Source organism: Caloenas nicobarica, chromosome 2, assembly GCF_036013445.1.
Source record: "Caloenas nicobarica isolate bCalNic1 chromosome 2, bCalNic1.hap1, whole genome shotgun sequence".
In the NCBI taxonomy this organism is placed as follows: domain Eukaryota; kingdom Metazoa; phylum Chordata; class Aves; order Columbiformes; family Columbidae; genus Caloenas; species Caloenas nicobarica.
In genome coordinates this window covers 127,007,299-127,028,395 of record NC_088246.1, presented here as the reverse complement: position 1 = coordinate 127,028,395, position 21,097 = coordinate 127,007,299, and the positions used below count along the sequence as shown (strand labels likewise).

Genomic DNA, 21,097 nt, shown 5'->3' with positions numbered 1-21,097 from the left:
TAGATAAACTAGAGCTGAATAATCATCTAGAGTGCATCTGCTTTTGTAAGTAAACACACAGGCGTTCCCAAAGCTGACAAATATATTCCCCTCTTTTGTGGTCACAGATTGCTGTTAAAAACTTCTGCTGTCTAGGAGCAGAATGCTCAGTGTTGTACCCCGAGTCCAGGACGCTGGAGGTCACGGCTTCACCGGACTCCTCCAATGTTTGTAGTCAAGAAGCACCCTGGCCTGCCCAGCCCCAGAACCCGGGTTCGGCACTGCCCCAAAAGCGGGGCTGGGCACAGCCTGCTGCGGTGAGCTTGCGGAGAAGGTGTCACTAAAATCAGTCCTTGTCAACTACAGTGTTTACCCAGTAAGGATTTGTCTGGCTTAGTTTGGGTAGAATTATAGAACAGTTTGGGTCAAAAGGGGCCTTCAAAGGTCATCTAGTCCAACCTCCCTGCAATGAGCAGGGACATCTTCAGCTGGATCAGGTTGCTCAGAGCCCCGTCCAGCCTGGCCTTGGATGTCTCCAGGGATGGGGCATCTACCACCTCTCTGGGCAACCTGGGCCAGTGTTTCACAACCCTCACTGTAAAAAATTTCTTCCTCATGTCTAGCCTGAATCTCCCTCCTTTAGTTTAAAACCATTACCCCTTGTCCTATCACAACAGGCCCTGCTAAAAAGTCTGTTCCCGTCTTTCTTACAGGCCCCTTTTAAGTACAAAAAGGCTGCAATAAGGTCTCCTTGGAGCCTTCTCCAGGCTGAACAGCCCCAACTCTCTCAGCCTGTCCTCACAGGAGAGGTGTTCCAGCCCTCTGATCATTTTTGTGGCCTCCTCTGGACCCTCTCCAACAGGAACACACAGAGGCAGGTTTGGTGGAAAAGAAGGGAGGTTTCGTGAAGAGCACAGTGAGTCTCTCCTCCCTGGGCTGACATTGGTGCTGGCCCCGTGCATTCCCTGGCACTGGACGGAGGTTGCCCAGCCTCCTTCTCTGGCACCCCGGTTTGTACCTGCCCCAGACACATCACTCCAGTGGTCAGTACACAAACCCCTCCGTACCTGGGCCTGCATTCTTCTCACTTGGGTATGGCCTACAGAATAGTGCCTGCCCGAGGTAGCTCCATCACAACTTCCAGATGGAGGAAAAGGGATTCGGTGACTCTGCTGGTGACTTCTGCTCCTTTTTCATTCTTTGTTCCCATTTTTCTATGTGGCTATTATTTTATATTTGAGTACTTAGCAATGCTAATGTTATGATCTTTCGATAAGGTTTATTGGTTATTTATATTTGCATCTTAAATATAAGTTTCTACAACTGACAAACTTTTAAAATATTTTATTTGAGTATTAAACATGTCAAATGTAAGCATTACATTTAAAAAAGTAAATATATCGTTGGCTAGTTTCTGTGGAATGCAAGGCAATTATATCCATATTGCTATTTATGAAAAGGATAGATTTGGCAGGAAATACCTTACTGTACTGGGCTTACATACTTGATAGTAGAAAAAAAATACCATTATGCTAGTTTTAGTGACATGTTTGAACAACAAAATAAAATGAGATGATACAATAGCGATCCAGTATGGGCAAAAAGCATTCATAGGTAAAAATACTAGCTTGTTTAAGAAAACAAAAATGTACAGATTTACTATTGTGCAACTTTATTAACCAGAACTGTTAAGACAACTTTAGGACTTGAAAGTATGACAAGGTGGAGCCAATTTCCTTTTGCACCCTAAGTGATGTGTGTTTTTTGTTCCTTTTTAATCACTGAGCAATTAAACAAATGCTTCTGCTGCATCCTGCCATTGCAGATTACAGGACTTCTATAAATTGGAAAAAGGGCAGGTTTTGTGTTCCAGGTTAAAATGATAAAATTTTGCATCCTATATGGAAAAAAACCCTGCATTTTTTATGAAACTTGTTTATAGCTAAACTGCTTGTGTGGTTTTCATACAAGTTGCATTTTGCTGAACTGTTTGTTTTCATCATTGGAACTGTTCAAGTTTTCACTTTCAATAAAAGTGTCCAGCTATAGATATTGAAGTCATAGAAGGTGACTTACAGTGCTATTGAATTGGTTTATTTTAAATTACCCTGACAAGATGCAGCAATAAATTGTTGCGAGATGTATTTTTAAAAAATACTGTACTGGGACTGTCTGGTATATGTAGAAAACTCAGAAATCTGAGGAGCTGGGAGTTTGAAAAGCCATGTTTGCCTTGGATTTAGGGATTGCTTATGATTCTCACAGTACACAGAGGTGTATGTGCAAGTCTGTGTTTTTTAGACATTTGGACATAAAAGCTCCGAAAGGCCTCTGTGCAGCAACTGTTTACAGTTTCGAGTGGATCTTAACAACATTCACATTTTTCACTGCTGTAGTCTTCATAGTACTTTGTTAGCAAAATGTCTCAAATTCTGTAAATTTCAGTTTTTAGTAGTATTTAGTTAAGTTTATTAAAAGTTCCACCAAAACCTCTCCTGTATTAACAAACTCCTCTGGAAACTCTCTAAAGAAACAAAAACCAAACTAAACTAGTTTGGAATGTACTGTTACTTCAAGTTTTCTTTGTTATATTTAATTGAAAAGGATTTTTTGTCTTCTATACAAGAACGTGATCAGACTTTATACTTAAACAAGTAATTTAAATAGGATGGATGTTTCAGGTGACAGCTGAGAAATAATTCTTCAAAATTTTTCACAGTTAGTACAATCCAGGTCATACACACCACATCCATAAGATGTCTTTCTGTATGAGGTGTTTTTAGTTGTTTTTGATCACATCGGCTAACAAATTTTAAATTTAAGTAAGGAGCTTTATTTTTCTACTTTGGCTTATATTAGCACATATTGAATATTCATTTATGTTGGTGAAGAATGCATATAAAAACTGGAACAATTAATATGCTGTAATTAACATTTTTCTTTCATAGAGTGGACATCAGCATAGGTAATTACGATAATAATTTTTACTTTTCAAAACTGGTAAAACACGAAACTGAAAATGAATGCCATTTGGTTGGAGCACTCAGTTCTGTTGCACCAGGGACAGAGGTATTCATAAGCCAGGCTTAGGACAATGTCATTCCACTAGTGGCCCTGCAAGTGTCACTCTGATACCAGGGTCAACATTCGCCTCAGTTTACTCTTGGTATTTACTGTTGAGCAAGATATGTAGGATTCCAGTGTGGTACTAGTAGAGATCTAACCTGTATAACCTGTGGAAGCTAAATGTAGTTTTTTGCTGTAGATGAGGTGTCACCTAAACTCCATTGAGAACCTTGACCAGAGTTCCACTGGCTGTAGAAGGAGCTTCCACGCTTAGCTCACCTCCAGCATTGTCACCTCAAGTTGGGTGGTCTGAGTTCCATCCTTGCAAGCTCGACTTTTAATGATATATATACTACTTATTGATTTACTTCTATATTTAATTGTAGCCTGAATCAAATATGAGCTGTGGGCAGAATGACCAATGTTATACTTCATAGAAGTGTAGTTCTCAAAGTCTAAAACTGCTGCATAACACCATGCAGAGTGAAATGTGTCGGGCATTAGAATATCAGTGTGTATTTTTTTACAGAAAGTCAATTAAGACATTTATTTTTGGTCTTATCAAAGGGTTGCTTGGTTCTAGCCTTTGAATGAAGCCAAAAGTGTTAATGATGAGAGGAAGAGGTGAATGATGGAAATAACATGCCAAAAATAAAATTATCATTCTGCAGTTGTTTCTTATGATCAACATCTTACCAGCCAATAGTAATTTCAGACAGAAAACCCTGTAGAATACTTTTTTACTGCAAGGAAAATTGTTCAGGGATTACTGCAGCTAAAGATTTATTACAGTCATTAGATACCACAGCTTTATTAGTCCCTAAAATGCCTCAGTTTTTATTATCTGATTGCTTCCCCAGATAAGTTGATTATAGAGGTTTTGTCAGTTCTAACAGTACAGTGTAGAAAGATCTTTTAATTATTGTAGTGCTACTGGGTTTAAATTGCCTAGATGCAGTTTGTTGTTTTTAAACCTTCTAAGTTATCATTTATAGAAGCCCATAAAACAAGTGGATCACTTTTGCTCTCAGTATCTCACCTAACGAGCTTCCCAAGCAACAGGACGATGACAGGAGGTTTTCATCATCATCAAATTCCCATTCAGGTGCCCACTGAGAGACAGCACAATTTCAAAAACTAATTTGGGTAGTGATATGGGCTAGTATGAGGAGGAAGGAGAATTATTTGAGCAAATTTTGAATTCCAGGTAAAAGTAGTTGGTCTGCTAAGGTATAGGGATGTTTTTCAGCCCATAACTGGAACTTGGAAAATGAAGCTGGGAAGGCTGCAGTGAGGGAGGGGACAGGGGGAATTAGTAAAACAGAAGGTCACAAAATTCACTGGAAAACTTCTACAGACCTTGATCATCAGTATCTACTTATTATTGTCTTTCAAGGTGCCCATCCATAAGTTGCCAAGAACATTATTACTGAATTTGTATCACAGCAGGGCTAGAAGGGTGTTTAGAAGACAAAGCCTATGGCTCCCTGGAAATTGCTTCCTTAGATTTTGACAGTTTAAGATGGAGAAGTGGGAGGAGGAACCTTCGCTGTGAGTAACTATGAGACTGCATCACATGAGGAGGTTTTTATTTCCAATTAGGCTTAGAGATGGCACCCCTCATTTGTATATTTTTGTCAACAAGGGAGATAAATAAGGAGACATCATTATATAGTTATAAGCTCTACAGTTATATAGTTATAGCTTCTATTTAAAACTTAAATAAAACTTCTCTGCTAGCAGTAAGCATAACATACAGTCACTGCAGCTGGATTGTTCCAGTGTAGTTTTCTGTTCAAAAACATGGGACCATGTGTTCTCAAGGCAGCTGTGAAGACCACCGTTTATCTTGCATCCTTATGCCTTAGGAAGTAATTAACTAAAAGGCAGAGTCCTCACTGCTTTCTGTTTTGTGTGCCAGTAGCAGCAGATGCAAGGTAGAGAATCATAGAATGATAGAATGTCCTGAGTTGGAAGGGATCCACAAGGATCATCGAGTCCAACTCCTGTCCCTGCACGGGACAACCCCACAGGTCACACCATGTGTCTGAGGGCCTTGTCCAGTCTCTTCTCGAACACTGTCAGGGTTGGGGCCGTGACACCTCCCTGGGGAGCCTGTTCCAGTGCTCCAGCACCCTCTGGGTGAAGAACCTCTTCCTCATGTCTGTGATTCTTGTGATCACAGAGGAGGCTACTGCCCCTCTTCATTGACAATGAATCCTACAGCATTAGGCTAAACTGTCTTGCTTTAATGTTTGGAAACTATGTGGAAGGCACCCTTCCTCCCAGTCAGACCAAGCAGGAGGTCAGTCACAGAATCACAGAATGTTAGGGATTGGAAGGGACCTCAAAAATCTTTTCCAATCCCCCAGCCGGAGCAGGAACACCCAGGTGAGGTTACACAGGAAGGCGTCCAGATGGGGTTTGAATGTCTCCAGAGAAGGAGACTCCACAGCCTCCCTGGGCAGCCTGTTCCAGTGCTCTGTCAGTCATCACTACTGGTGCACAGGAGAGGTCCGAGGTGCCAGCTCCAGTGCCGCAGGTAGGCCTGCCCTCCCGCTCCACCGCTGCTCCCAGGCTCTGGACGTAACAGAGGGAGCAGAGGGCCTAGGAAAGGGAATAGTTAATACTGAGAGCAAAAGATGGAGGAAGAGGAGAAAAGGGTGGGAAGAACGGGTGAAAAACTTCCTGAGCTAGTCCCAGTTGAGGTTTCTTCCTGGCCACAGTTGCACATAAGCTGACAAGCTCACTGTTTGTGGTGTCCTTCTTCCTCACATCTATCCTGTCAGAATGAAATCACAGAATTGTAGAATGGTCTACTCCCAACTTTTTATCGGGCACAGGATTGGGACATGATTTGTGTTAAATATATGAAAGTGCCTACTGGTTTTTAGAGACTAACACTAATTGTTCTGGGATTTTTAATAAGCATGGTATTATCTGCCACTTACTTTGCTCAAGAACGAAACTACATGTGTCCTCTGATCAGAGATCAGGGTATGTTAGCAAGGACAGAACAATTAATGCTGTGTGATGTGCTAAAGGTACCTCATACTTGAAATGATCTTTTCAGAACACTAGTTGAAACCTTTACAGTGTAGACCATGGGTGTCAAACTCGTTTTCTCTGGGGCCACATCAGCCTCCCGGTTGTCTTCAAAGGGCTGAATGTAATTTTGGGACTGGATAAATGTAACAACTCCTTCATTTATGCTGCTGTAGACAATATCAGAGACCCACTTAAAAGTAATTTGCTATCTGTTAAAATGCCAAGTGCATGGTGTATCTTTAGGATAAAAAAAACCCCTGTATTAATCATGAAAGATAATTATGATAGTAGTCAATATTTTTGTACATTTCTGGCTATGGAAGTAGTAACTGTTTTGAGATATCAGGCTGATGTCTAATCAGTCGGGTCAGCAGTGTTCACTCTTGTGAGAGAATGAGGTTTTCCTTAGCATGGCTCATTGTTTTGTATTTCAGATTAAAATGTAAAACGAAGAGCTGACTTTGTTGGTTTGTTTTTCCTCCCCTTCTGTGGAGGCTAGAGAAGATTCATTTACTCCATTACAGAAGTATTATTACTAATAATTTCTGAGATAATATTTCCACCAATTTGTTCTCTGTTGCTTTGGACTTATGGTCAGATGTAATTTTTTTTTTTTTTTGCCATACATTAGTCATCACTTTTTTTTAATATGTTTTTTTCATTGTTACTTCATGTAATTGGTTTGGATGCACTTACCACATTAACATAATTGGTTTACTTGGCCTTTTACACCAATTTCAAGCCTTGTGTTCTGCTCAGTTGTAGAGCACCATAGACATTTCATCATTTGAGGACATTAGTCTAGAAATTCTAGAAAAGTTTCATTCCTTGATTATTATTTCTTTAGGCAGCTTTTTGCATTAGAAGTGGTAAAGTATCAAGAAATTATACTTGTATTGTAATTCTGTGAATAAAATCAACACAGAAGTTGCAAAATTATTTGCACGATGCTGTTTGTCTGGACAGTTACTTAGAAAAAGATAGACCTGCTTCAAATGAAGATTTACAGAACTGATTTTTTTTTAGTTTTATTAGCCTTTTGTTTTTACAGAAAAAGCTAATAATAGTACCAGTAATTGAGACTACTTTTTAACACAAGGCACTGTTTTCAGTCACTTGTAGCTTTTCTGAAATTGTACCGAAATAAAATTTTGCATTGGGAAAACTCATTTTGTAAATGCCTTTCTGTAAACTGACTTTGGAAGGCTTCAAGGAAGAGATTCAGTAGCCTCACAAGATGTACTTTGCACTGATTTCTTCAATTCTTCCCAGTGTTTAAATGAAAAAAAAAGAAAAAGCTTTTATTGCAAACTTAGTGTATTTTTTTTGTCTGCAAGAGCATGCAGTATTAACAGCTACAAAACATTAGTTCACCCATGCACATGGTGGCTAATAATCAGTGAAGAAACATTTGAGTTTGGCCACTAAATTTCATTATCCATTCCCTGTCCAGTCCCTGTTTGCTCCTGTATCTCCACTTGTCTCAAAGCAGGTGGCATATTCTGCACTAGACCTTTAGACCTGAGCAGGGTTTCCTCTGATGCTATTCCTTCACAGCTCTGAAACTTTCTGTGAGATCAGGTCCTGAAAGGAAGGAATGGACCGTTTCCCGAGTCTTTCGAATTGATGGTTCCAAACAGCCTGTGGGAATAAGAGTTATCATCTAAGAGTAATGTAAACAAGTGAGGAGAACAGCCTAGGTGGGACTTGGTTCCAGATAAGACACGTGCACGTGGCTGCACGTGCTGGTGTGGTGTCCAAACTGCATTATATACAGTGGTCACATATACAGTCAGTGGAGCCTTTAGCTGACCACCTAGGAGGTGTTTACTTCATGCTGAACTCGCTTTTTAGGCTTCAATGACTGTAGTGATTAGATTTCTAAGGATTACAGCAGGGTTTAAGTGTCTACATAGAAAAAACTAAATTTAGTTGCCTTAATTTTAAGTTGTCACTGCACGGGTGACATTCTCAATTGATGACTAAATGAATGGACTTTTAGTTACAGAGCAAAAAGCTGTGCTGTCAGGTATTGCTGCTGAGCCAAGCAGTTATATTGCCTCTTGTTCAGCCTGTGATAATTTGCAAGTAATTAACACAGCACTGCATCACGTGTAGAAAGAGGTGAAGTGTTTCACAGAAAGTGATACTTATGCTCTGTTAGCACCATTTGGTATGGGGCACATGTAAATCTGTGACAGCAGAGAGGGTTTGTTGCTTGCTTTTATCTTTCCTTGAGTCGCTCTCCTGACTCCTTGCAGCCCTAAATCATTTTCTGAAGTAAGCAGCTGAGATGGAGAGTAGCAGTAGATGGTCAGTAACAGGGATTTGGGGCAAGGGAGCTTAGGGGAAAAGACCCTTGAGGAAGGGCATGAGCACAGGTGTGTGGAAGATGATGGATACCTAAGAACCCAACAGAAAGAAGTAGCATGGAGTTTCTTACAAGACTTCTTCCTAGCTTGCTGCTTTGACAGTGGAAACTTTTCTTTGGGGCAGTCTTCAGAAATCCTCTGGCAGCAATCCTAGATAGAAATCCTATCCTTATATCCAACACCATTACTGAAAATCTTCAGTATTATTGCTGCAAGACCATAGTATGATATATAAAAGAATTATTACCGTTTTAATGCTCAAATAGGTTTGGACTAACAATCACCCTAGCAGTTGTGTGATCAGGCATTACTTCAGCTACGTGGTGAAATCTGTAAGTCATTGACAAAAATTACATGTTTTTTTCCTGTGAAAACAGATAAATTAACTGCTTTGTAACATTGAATGTAATATATTGGGTCACATCTGCTAAAAGATTATTACACTAGAAAGATGCAATGGGTGATTTATTAAAATACCACTACAGGGAGATAGCAGGCTACCTGGTTAATACAAAGGAATGCTTGGTGGTTACAGTGAAAGCTCTCTGGTGAATCCTTTAACAAAGGAGTAGAATGGGAGATGAAAATGTTTGCTCGTTATATAATGTTTACTGCGTTATATTGGTGCCTAGCAGCTGAATAATATTTGTTAACAGCTCCTTTCCAGCTTTTCTTATTGATCTCCTGCTGGTCTAGAGCTGATATACAATTGTACTGAAAATGAGAAGATAATACTTATTTCATAATGGAGAGTGGCAAAAAGGTTTTTCCAACACATCACCGGAGTCAGATATGAGGGGAAAGGTGTCACCTCTTTGTGCCCCAGACTTGTAAGATTTTTCATTCACTATTTCTTCTGAGCTGTTTCTGTCTCATCCCCTTATAAAGTCAAAGGAATTAGTGAAACAGTGTCCCACAGGCAGTAAGAGTTCCCTGATGGGTGGGAAAGCTTCTTTCCTTTGCCTTACCAAGTTTGAGAAAGACAAATGACTGTATGTCTTTCCATGAACACTGAAAGTTAGAAAGCTGACAAATACCTGTCCTCTCTTACTCAATACACAGTTTCTTTGTAACTGGCCAGGCTTAAACAGATTTTCATTCATGCTGTAAGAACTGAGAATTGACATTTTAGTTGTGATTTACATCGTTTCTTGTATGTACAGCCTCCTACTTAGAGAACAGGAAGAAACCAAATGTGTGGTGGTGATGTCCAGCTGGAAGCTCCCCAGATCATGTACCCAGAGGAACTTATATGCCTCAGTTTTCCTGTTAACAACAAATGACAGTTTCAAGTAGCAGCTGTGAGCTCAACCAACCTAAAAAGTCCTCAGGGACACTTGATTTTATTGGTTGCTTGGGCTGATGAACTTCTGGGTTCATCCATACCTAACATGGAGGAAGCCAGGCCTTGGAAATAGCAATGGTTTCTTGAAAAACTGAGCTGGTGTATTTTTAGAAAAAAAAAAAAAAAATAACCCACAAATCCCACCAAACCTTTTGCATGTTATGGATTGTTCTTTTCAGGCCCAGTGATGCTATGTCAGAAACTTCTGACCATACCTGTCAGTCACTGTGGACTCAAGGTCTGGGGTGGAGGAACCCTTGCTATGATGATGAGAGCTGGTTCTGTGAGTGTTGCTGGATTCAAGGGGTATGAACACTTGGAACAGAGCCAGTGCTGTGCTCCTTAATCATTATCATCATTAACTGCATGAAAATGCCATAAATATATCAGTTTCCTATGAAATGGATAATATTAAAGTGAGAAATAGCAAGACTGGAATTGGCCACAGATTGCAATGCATTTCTACTATATTAGCTATAGGGAATGAAGAAAAGACATGAAAACCATCTATATTATTACACTAAAAAAATAAATAAATCAGTTCAGTTCCGTGATAACTACATTCCTTAAGTGCATTATTGTGTGCTTCAGTATAAATGCTTGGTTTCAAGTCATAGGGTACAACGAAAACCTGAAGTGTTTAGAGAAACAAACCCAATATTTTAAAGAGTGCTATTTAGAGTCATAGAATCATTTTGATTGGAAGAGACCTTTAAGATCAAGTCCAAGCATAACCTGAATCTAGCACTAAACCATGTCCCTAAGAGCCTTGTCTTTTAAACACCTCCAGGGATGGTGACTCCACCACTTCCCTGGGCAGCCTGTTCCAATGCCTGACAACCCTTTCCGTGAAGTTTTTCCTGATATCCAATCTAAACCTCCCCTGGTGCAACTTGAGGCCATTTCCTCTGGTCCTATCACTTGTTACTTGGGAGAAGAGACCAACACCCTCCATGCTACAACCTCCTTTCAGGTAGTTGTAGACAGCGATAAGGTCTCCCCTCAGCCTCCTTTTCTCCAGGCTAAACAGCCCCAGTTCCCTCAGCTGCTCCTCATCAAACTTGTGCTCCAGACCCCTCACCAGCCTCATTGCCCATCTCTGAACTCTCTCCAGCACCTCAATGGCTTTCCTGTAGCAAGTGGTGGTTTATCGTGAAAAAGGAGTAAGCTCCTGTATGTCAGACAGTTTCTTCCTTGTTAACTTCTTGGTAGCTAATGCCTTAGAAAATTACAGTCACTTCTTTGAAGGATCAACAGGGATATATAATAATGCTAATACATTGCTTCTTTAGTACCTTTCCTTTATAGATCTTAATACGTTTGTGTATTTAAAGCTTCATACGGCCTTTGTGAATAAGTAAATGGAATTTAGTAGGATAGCTTCAATCCTCCTTACATTGTATTTTCCCTCTGCCCCTGAAAGCAATAGCATCTATTTAACTGTTTATACCAATGCTACAGGATAGTTTATAAAGGTAATGTAAGAAAAACTGTCTTCATGCAGATCTGTCTGAGTCTAGTGTTGAACATGACAGTAAGTCTTACACAGAAAGAAGCAAAGTTAGTCAAGGGTTTTTAAAATCTCATACAGCAGCAGTTCAGACTCATGAGATCCTCTGATGCTTGGGTGGGGTTAGTATTGGTTTAGCATTAACTAAGTCATTGGTCTTTCTCTGAGGTTTAACGTAGACAAAGTGATTTGTCTGCCTAAAGCTCTGTGTAGGATCAGAGTCTCTGAGACAAAGTGTCCTTTAATGAGTCATGAGCTCAGCTTCCAGTAGCATCTGGTGGCTCCTGTCATTCCTGAACAGGGCACCTGAGAACTTGAGCAGCAGAATAAAGCATGGCTGGTTACAATACCTTGTTATCCAAAATGCTTGCTACAGCATTGCAGCAGTCTTGTGATGTTGTATGGTGTTTGGATTCAGCTTTACACGTAGCAGTTACAGTATTCCCTGTTTAAACTTCTATAAAGATAAAAATAATTTTACTGCTTTTCATGCTATTCATGACTTATTGTCCACAGAGGGGAAAAAATGGCAATGCATAATTTAAGCAAAAATATGTGCCACTAATTACAGAGATACATAGCTAGTAGTTACTTGTATAAGCCAATATATATCTCCCTTACTTGTGTCAGAAAAAGTGGGGTTTTTTTCTCATGAAGTGCAAAAGCAAAGTTTAGCTATAGCAAATGTGGAGAAAAGCAGTTATGTGCTGTCATATTTTTCAGTAGTGCATTTGCATTTTTTAAACATCTAGTATACTTAATGCGACCAAACAGACATTGTTTAAGAGTGAACTGCTATGAAGTAAATAGCTGTTTAAATTGACACAATTTACTCCAATTTGCTTCAAATGCAATTTACTTTACACAATTTATTTCAAGACTGCTTTGCTACATACTGCTGCGGCTCTGCTACATGTGATAGCTTGTGAAGCTGTGGAAACTTGATCACCTAAAGAAGGTCTTGATCAGACATTTGCATGTGGAACTTGTTTTCAGCAGGAAGCTGGACTACAAGACTTTTTGTGTCCCTCTTACCCTGAGTAACTATGATTTCTATCAAGTCTTTTAATTGTTTTTGACAAAGAAGTAAACATATACACACACAACTTTAGAAATTACTAACATCTCCTGGTAATGATATTTTTTGTAATACCACGTAAATGTGGAAAAATAACAATTCCCTTTGTTCTGCCTTGGCAGTTGAACCATTTGGAAAAAATTCTTTGACTATACGAGATGAAAAATGCTTTATCAAAAAGCTGGTTGCAAAGTTTGAATGGCTGAAGATTGCTTTTTCATACAGGAGCCTGTGATTGTAATAAGTTAGAAATTGATTTATTTTCAGAATATTTTGAAACTACCTTATTTGAAAATCATTCACTTTACCAGCACAGCACCTGTCACTAGTTAAAGGTTAGTCCAAACAATTGCTGTGAAATACGAAAGAAGTAATGAACTGTGTGTTTTTTGTATCTTCTAGCTAAAAAGAAGAAGAAGCCAAAGCTCTTAAACAGGTTTGATAAGACCATTAAAGCTGAACTAGATGCTGCAGAAAAGCTACGTAAAAAAGTATGTTTCACATGTTTCGCTCAGGACTGTAGGCAGTGGATAAAAATGAATTAATAAAAAATAATTTAGAAAAAGGGAGAGTTACTTTTAGATTACTTCCTGTGAAATTAGCTTTTTTAAATTAAGTATTCAGTGCATGTTTGTCCTTCAAGTTTCATTTCTGCTGGATAGTTTATCTTAAATTTTTTGAAGTCATAAGTGTAAGTCTGTTCCTTTGTGTTTGCTCACCTTTAACCTTGAAAATATTTAGCTTGACTGTTGAATTCCTATCATCAAAACACTGCTTAAATTAATCACGTGGAACAGGGTTAGTTCTGTCCTATCACTGTTGTCCATTTGAGTATTGAAGTCAGCTGTTATCACAGAACTTAAATAATATAAGCATGTTAATATGGATCTCTCAGTAAGTGTTGATATGCTTTGTAAGCATTAGGTGCAAATCTTTGCAGCAGGCATTGTTTCCGTTGGGATTCTATGTGCGTCCTGTGAGTGCCTGTGCTCCTCTTCAGCTGCTTAGAGCATCAAACAGATTTTCCTGCTTCTCACCAATGGCAGCAAAACCTTAACATCAATCAGTCGATTTTGGTAGTTCTGAATTTTAAAACTTGACTGTAAAAAAAAAAAAACAAAAAACAAAAAAACAAAAAAACAAAAAAAACCCCACAACAACAACACACACACACACCAAAAAAACCAACAAAAAACCAAAAAAACAAAAAACAAACAACCACCCCAGCAATAAACAAAATCTCTTCTGATAACTTCTAATTTTATTCTTTTATTCGAGTGTTTCAGAAAACAAGACCTCTGCAGAGATGTCCCTTTTCCAGATGTGAGATTAAATAGTGAAGCAAGACTGTGTGACTGTTAGACATGAGACAGACCTTAAGTCTTTTGAGTGTAAATCTTGTAAAAACTGATATGCCTCACAGGCAGTCCCAGCATGTGGAGAACAACTGCAGGTCTTCATTTTACACTGGATTTGGGATGACCAAGTAGTGAGATACAGTATTTTCAGTACAGTAAAATAAAAGCCATTTTAGTCATTGCATGTGTAGGATTATTCTTGATTTTCAGAAGACTGGCTGTGCAGATTTAGCTTTACATTGCCATCCATACAGCCCTGGAGTTCCCGTAGGTCCGTGACAGGGCTGGAGGGCTACTACAAAGAAAGCACTAACCTCAGGCTGCCTCTGCTGCTGATCTTCACCAGGAGCCTTGTTTACATGTTAGAATACAAAAATAAAAAGCATTTTCATGCTTCATGTTACTTAAACTATTGGTTGATCAGAGAAAGGTGTGACAGAAGCTTTTGATGAGCCCACAGGGTCAGCTGGCTGACTCTTTTTTTCCTGCCTGTGTCTCTTGGTTAGTTGCAGATAATCATGCTTGTCTTGTAGGAAGCAGGATAAGTTTAGTAACAACTCAGGCAGATGTAATATTTGAAGATAGCAAGACAATTGTGTATAGTAGACCACTCGTATTTATAAGTCCGTAAGAGTTGGAAGTGGCAGCAAGATCTGACGCCAGATTTTGCCACGCAGTGCTTCCTCCTAACTAATGGTGCAGCTGGTTCTTCTCAACCTCCATCCTTATTGCTAATCAGCATCAGTCATGAAAATACTATAGTTACATTTGAGGTTTGTATGCATCAGGGAAGAGACACAGAGCACATGTGAGGTGTCCTGAGGGACATGGTTTCACAAAACATTGGAGGAAACAGCCATATGCTGTGGATGAGTCTACAGTATTTCCCCTAGAAGAACTGTAGTTAAGATACTGTTTGTCATGTGAAGTACACAGAGAGGAAATTTCCACATATGTCTAGAACTTCCTTTCTGTTCTCTGTTATATTCAGTTTAGATTTTGCTATTAGCAGTAGAATCTTTACATTCTTATATAGGCAGGTTGTTGCTATTCCAGCATTTTTGCCGGTCCACAAGGAAAAAGTGAGTCGAATAAAAGCAAAGCTATTAATTTTAACCATGGAAGATGGATAATATTGTTTCATAAAAATGACAGCAAATTTTTCTTAAACAAGCATGCAATCCTAACAAAAATATGAATGAAAACTGTTGATTCAGTCTGTATTTGTTTTGGTTTTGTTTTTTTCATTGGGGAGCCTAATGTGTTATTAGGTCAGCATTTTTATTAGGTAGAATTGCTGATAAATATCTCTGCTTTCCAGGGAAAAGTTGAAGAAGCTCTAAGGGCCTTTGAAGCATTAGTGAATCAATATCCACAGAGTCCTCGAGCAAGATATGGGAAAGCACAGGTACTAAAAAAAAGCCATAAATGTTAAAAAATATAAAATAAACCTTTTTTTAACAAAACAGTTCTAAACCCCAGTCAGGCTTCATTTGTAATTTTATGGATGTTTCCTAAGGAAAAAAAGAATTATGTGATCTGTCATATTGTATGTTTCAGTCCTCTATCCTTCTCCAGTTACTTTGGGAGCTTTTGTCTAACTTTAGTCTAGAGGGAAGTATTGTAAATAACACAAAAATAAGATACATCCTGTAGATCTTGTGAAAACCGTCTGATCAATGGTAAGAGATAAATCCCGACTAAAGTCTCAGTGCAGGAACAACTGGCAGAACTTAGCTGTTAAATACTACTTGCTGCAGCTGGCGAATCAACGTGTCAGTCAGCTCTGGGCTAAATACTGCTTTTTGCTTAGTGGGAATAGGGAAGGGGATTTGGATTTTTTTTTTATAGAGAGAGTGTTAAAGGATAAAGAACACAAATTCTTAGGCAAGGAGACTTAATTAGGTTTTTCTTGTGGAGTGAGTTCTGTTTCAGGTGTTTCCCTCACACACACACAAAAAAAGGGGGGCATCAGAAAATAAGCTCTGCATTCGTAATACTTTTGAGCTGTGTTGGGAGAAGAGAATAATCCTTGTGTTTTCATAAATAGTAGAATAATCCCACTGCACTAGGTTTAATAAAAGTCTGCTTGAACTCATGTTAATCAAGATGAGCAAAATGAAGTGCTCACCATAGAAGGGAATTGTGCTGTTATACAATTAATGAGGCACTTGAATTGGAGTCACAGCCAGTTTTCACGTGGTTATTAGGAGTCATGCTAAAACCAAAGCCATGATGATCCAAACAACTATCACACAAACGATACACAGCAGACTGAGTACTTCAGTGCTCTATGTGAGCGGATAGTCTGCTGAACTATTTGCCTTCTTACAGTAGGAGACTGCTTTGGTTCATATAGGCGATGGACTTAATTCTGTTAAATTACACTTTTAATATTTACCTTTTTAAATTATTCTGCTATCTAAGAAAATGTGCTTTCTGCCTCCTCATTAGCTCACTGCTTTTAGGGAGGAGGACAGATGATTGAGGCCAGCTGTGAAGCTTATTCTCATTCAGAATTCCCCCCTCAGTGATACAACTTAATTTGTCCCTTTACAACAATTTGTAGTCACCACCTACTACTTCAGTGGTGCTTAAAAGGTCATATAGACCAAGATCTGAAGTCATAATTAGCACATACTTTCTGGGAATGTATAAAAAGAACTACAAATTCATTTCCATTTTCAGTAGCCTTTGTAAGCTAATACTAGTCTTTTTACTGAATGCTCATTAGTGTGACGGATGACAATTTTATTGAATCCAGTACGTGTAAACGGAAGCTTTTTGGAGGAATGTGAAAATCATGGCCTTCGCTGACAGATGGATTATTCTTAGGATTTACATTGTAACACAGTGTTACTTTTAAATGGGTATTTATACCAACACAGTGCATTCAAATTTGTTCTCTTTCATCGCTAACTGAAGGTAAAACTGCAGAGAAGAGCAAGGGTAAAGGCCAGGAATTCACCAGAAGAGTGTGCTGCTCCATTTCTGTGAACCATGAGCCAACATTACCTGCTAATTTTGTAGATTTGGTTTCTAATAAGACATGAGGATTAATTTTTCTGGATCTTTTAATAGGCTTAAAAGGCAACTGTTTTCCCCAAAAATCTGCAAAAGATTTCATAGTTAAAGTGTTTTTCAGAAATTTGAGCAATTCTTGATTTGATTTCTGGAGCTACGCTTAGGCCAGATTAAAAATATTCTACAGAAGTCATTAACATCTTTAAGGGTGAAAAGAACAGTATGTTGGTCTTAAACCTCCTTATATGATTTATAGCACCTATACTGGTGAATTTATGCAGATTTTATGCTGAACAATTTTTGCTTCTTCCTTATGTATCTTTTACTATTCTTTGCCCTGCAATTCCCTCAAAAAAAAAAAAAAAAAAAAAATTTTGTAGTGAATGTACATCAGAAAAATAAATTATCACTTAAAACTGATTTCTGAAGTTAACTCTGAAAACCATCTGATTAGCTGTTTGCCTGAGTAACAGTATTGTTTGTTATTTCTCATACTCAATTCCCAAGTAGCTCAAGGAAAGAAAGGACAGAAGTACCAAGAGATTCCAGATACTTCCTGCAGCATGTACAGCTAACACAGTTGAAGCTGTTTCATTAATGTGTATGACTGATACAACAGTGAATTTAGATAGACCAATAAGAGCTTCTGCACCTGTGGTGTTTGTGATTCATCTACACCTTGCTCTGCTAATTGACTTAAAAAGAACATAAGCCAATACAAATAAAAGTATATGGAAAGAATGCATTAAACACATGAAAATGCATGTATTTCTGTAAACAATTCAGAGTAACTCTTTAAAAATTCAGCATTTGAGATATAGTCTTATTTTTTTCAGCTGTGGAAACAGATTATGAAAATGCCATACCAGAGATGAAATCAGTCGTAGCTTCCATTAGCTTCATTGAAGCTGTAATTTCACAGTAGAGATCTCATATATCCTCTGGTCTGCTCCTGAACTTGCTGAACAAATTTAAGTTCTGAAAGAGTTGTAGGGTAGATACTCTACCAACATATGCAGGAATAAAGCCAATTCCTAATTTGTTCTCTAAAAAGAATGTAAATAAATTTATGTCAGAATCAATGAAAGAAATATTTGTTGATGTGTTTTGATCTGTGTATTGCTGGCAGTGTGAGACTTAGCATACAAATAATCCATAGGCAACAATTTACATTTCTTCCGTATTGTTAAAACTGATTGCTTCTTTTAGTTTTGAAAGCAGAAATTAATGATTTATACAAATATTAACCGAAAAATTTTGTTAATGCATGTTTTAGGTGAAAATTTTCTAGTACTTACACTTTCAAACAGTTTGCAGAAACAAGAATGAACAGTAATTCTAATCTGCCTTACCATAAAGCACAACCAAATCAGTCTTCCATTGTTATGCCAAATTTGTATAGCTTAAAGATAGTTCTAAAATTATTCCCATAGTCTAACATTTGCATACTTTGCCTTTTAAGAAAACAAAGTTATTTTTAAGACTAATGGATTATTATGTGTTCTAATAACGGGTTTGTGATTCTTTCTAGTCTGAAGATGACTTAGCTGAGAAAATGAGAAGTAATGAGATGCTGCAAAAAGCTATCAACACCTATGATGAGGTGGCTAGTCTGCCAAATGTCCCTTCAGATCTGATAAAACTGAGCTTGAAACGAGAAGCAGACAGGCAGCAGTTTCTTGGTAAGATATGAAGGATGGCGTAAGAATTATGGAAGTGTAAGCAAGACTTTCAAAAGATCACTAAGGACTTAAAAGTGCCAATTCCATTGAATTTTTGGTAGGATTTGTGTTCCTAATCTCTTAAATGCTTATGAAAAATATTTTAAAATTTTTAAAATTTTACTGGGGAAGTAGTATATATAATTGCTTGTATGATAATAGTGCCCGTAGACAACAGTGCACTAGGTGCTATGGCAAGCTGTGATGGGAGGTGGTGAAAAATTTTTATTGACACAGAAAGAAGAAATGTTTGTCTTTTTCTACTCAAGATGAGGGAAAGGGTGAGGGAATTAATGACATATGCAGAGTAAACATACCTAGAATAAACCTTCACTAAGCACAGAGAAGAACAGAACTGAACTCACAGATAACATCTGAAAGTTTAGATCTCAATTCTGTGATGTATGAGGCACAATCAACTTCGGTGGAGAAAAGAGTTCTGTTCTCATGGGTTGGATTTTAATATCAACTTGTTTTGATCTTACTGTTCCTAAGCAAGACCTCACCTAGGAAATCAAGGAACATACTTAATTTTAAGCATATAAAGCGTGATTAATTTCATAGTAGGAATATAATAAACTATTGCTCTTAATGCATTTAATTACTTAATCGGTTAAGACTAAGTTTATTTTGATATCTACCTAGTTTTGTTGAGCTCTTGGACAGCTGTGTATGAAAGAGCAAATAAAGCTTAAATACTGTTGTTAGTGCTACACTATGAACAATTCTCCACTAGAGGCTACCATAACACTGCGTGATGGGCATCCGCAGTGATTTCCTGAAATAGTCCTTCTATGGTCACACCCCCAGTGACAACCAAGCAGCTGAACACACTCCTGTCTGCACAAGTGTTTTCCAAGTTCTGCTTCTTGATTGTTAGTGAAAGTGGAACACCTGGCTCTGATTTGTATTTTCTCAGGTGTTGTATAAGCGTCTTACTGCTGTTACTCATACCTGTAGTTGTAATCAAGTCTCGTTCAATCGAATTAGGTCGTATGAGGGGTTCCCTGGTTACTCTACAGAAATTAGTTCAGCTGTTTCCCAGTGATACTTCAATCAAGAATGACCTTGGTGTTGGTTACCTCTTGATAGGAGATAACAGCAATGCCAAGAAAGTGTATGAAGAGGTGAGTTTTCATCCAAGGAAAAATATTATTTACATGCATATGTTCATTCTAAAGATTGCTTGCTTTTTACTTTTTTAGTTGTTAAAGAGTTTGCATATCAGGTTTTGAAGGGTTAAGATATGTATGATTTTTTCTTGTGCAGTTCTTAATTGTCTTCTAATTTTAATTCAGATTTCCTGATACTGTCATGCTAAGTGGTTTTGCTCATAGAGAAATGCAAATGTTTTTCATATGCTCAATAATATTTGATTTCCTATACCTTCTGTAGCCAGATTTGGAATATACTTGAAAACACATCTAGATGTAATCCATAGTATATAAAAGACATCTTATCTGCAAGACATGGAAAGCAGAAGTAAGCTTGTTTCTTTACAGGAACACTGTCTCTAACCATGTGATGAAGCAATTCAGTGCTCACACAGCTATTTAACCTTTTGTTTTTTTCATGATTTTTGTAGGCAGCCTAAATTCTGTTTTTCTTTCATGGGGCTTGTGGTGTGGACAGTCCATTGGATTCATATTCCTGTCTTATACTATGGTTATCAGGCTGGGGAAACTTCAGTGCCAGGAAGGGCCACTCTGCTCCTGTGATCTAGAAACCCTGTTAACATCTGGAAACTCTCTGACAGATGTGGAGCTTGATGTCACGGGCAGAGCACAAGCTGTCAGAACCTGACTTAGTCCAACCCACCTGCTAAAGCAGGTACACCTGAAGTAAGTTCCACAGGAATGTGTCCAGGTGGGTCTTGAATGTCTCCAGAGAAGGAGACTCCACAACCTCTCTGGGCAGCCTGTTCCAGTGCTCTGGCACCCTCAAAGTAAAGAAGTTTCCCCTCATATTCAGATGGAACCTCCTGTGCTTTGGTCTGTGCCCGCTGCCCCTCATCTTATCCTTGGGCACCACTGAAAGGAGTCTGGTCCATCCTCTTGACACCCACCCTGGAGATATTTATAAACATTGATGAGATCCTCTCTCAGCCTTCTCCTCTCCAGGCTGAACAGACCCAGCTCTCTCAGTCTCTCTTCTGACAGTGAGGCTGACTGGCCTGTAGTTTCCTGGATCGTCCTTCTTGCCCTTTTTGAAGACTGGAGTAACATTGTGTAGACAATCTCTAACGTGTTCTTCCTTAACCAAGGGAAAGTCTTCCTTTTGCCAGACTTTGTCTTCTGTCTCTAGGGTCTGGGATACCTGAGGGCTGGTCTTAGCAGTAAAGAAGCAAAGAAGGCAGTCAGTAACTCTGCCTTCTCTGTATCATCTGTCACTAGGGCACCCTCCTTATTCAGCAGTGGACCTGATGATCTTGTTGATGTTGGCACACTTGTTGCAGTGCTTGTTTAGTACAGATGTGGTACGGTAATTAGCTGGGTATTTAGACTGAAGAACAGTCGGCATGATTAGTGCCATCTCCTGAGAACAACAGTCCAGTTTTCCATCCCCCATATCTGGGAGTCTGAGTGGATTCTCATCC

The 21,097-nt window shown here is 38.6% G+C and overlaps 1 protein-coding gene across 6 annotated transcripts in view; it reads left to right on the top strand.

The window, feature by feature from the left end:
* Positions 1–21,097, top strand: part of ASPH (aspartate beta-hydroxylase) — a 112,274-nt gene that overhangs the window by 61,304 nt on the left and 29,873 nt on the right. For all 6 annotated transcript variants that reach the window (XM_065627676.1, XM_065627679.1, XM_065627675.1 and 3 more), the window contains 4 exons: positions 12,801–12,889; positions 15,078–15,164; positions 18,312–18,462; positions 19,492–19,628. In XM_065627676.1, the coding sequence (XP_065483748.1) occupies positions 12,801–12,889; positions 15,078–15,164; positions 18,312–18,462; positions 19,492–19,628 (464 nt within the window). The remainder of the gene's footprint in view (positions 1–12,800; positions 12,890–15,077; positions 15,165–18,311; positions 18,463–19,491; positions 19,629–21,097) is intronic.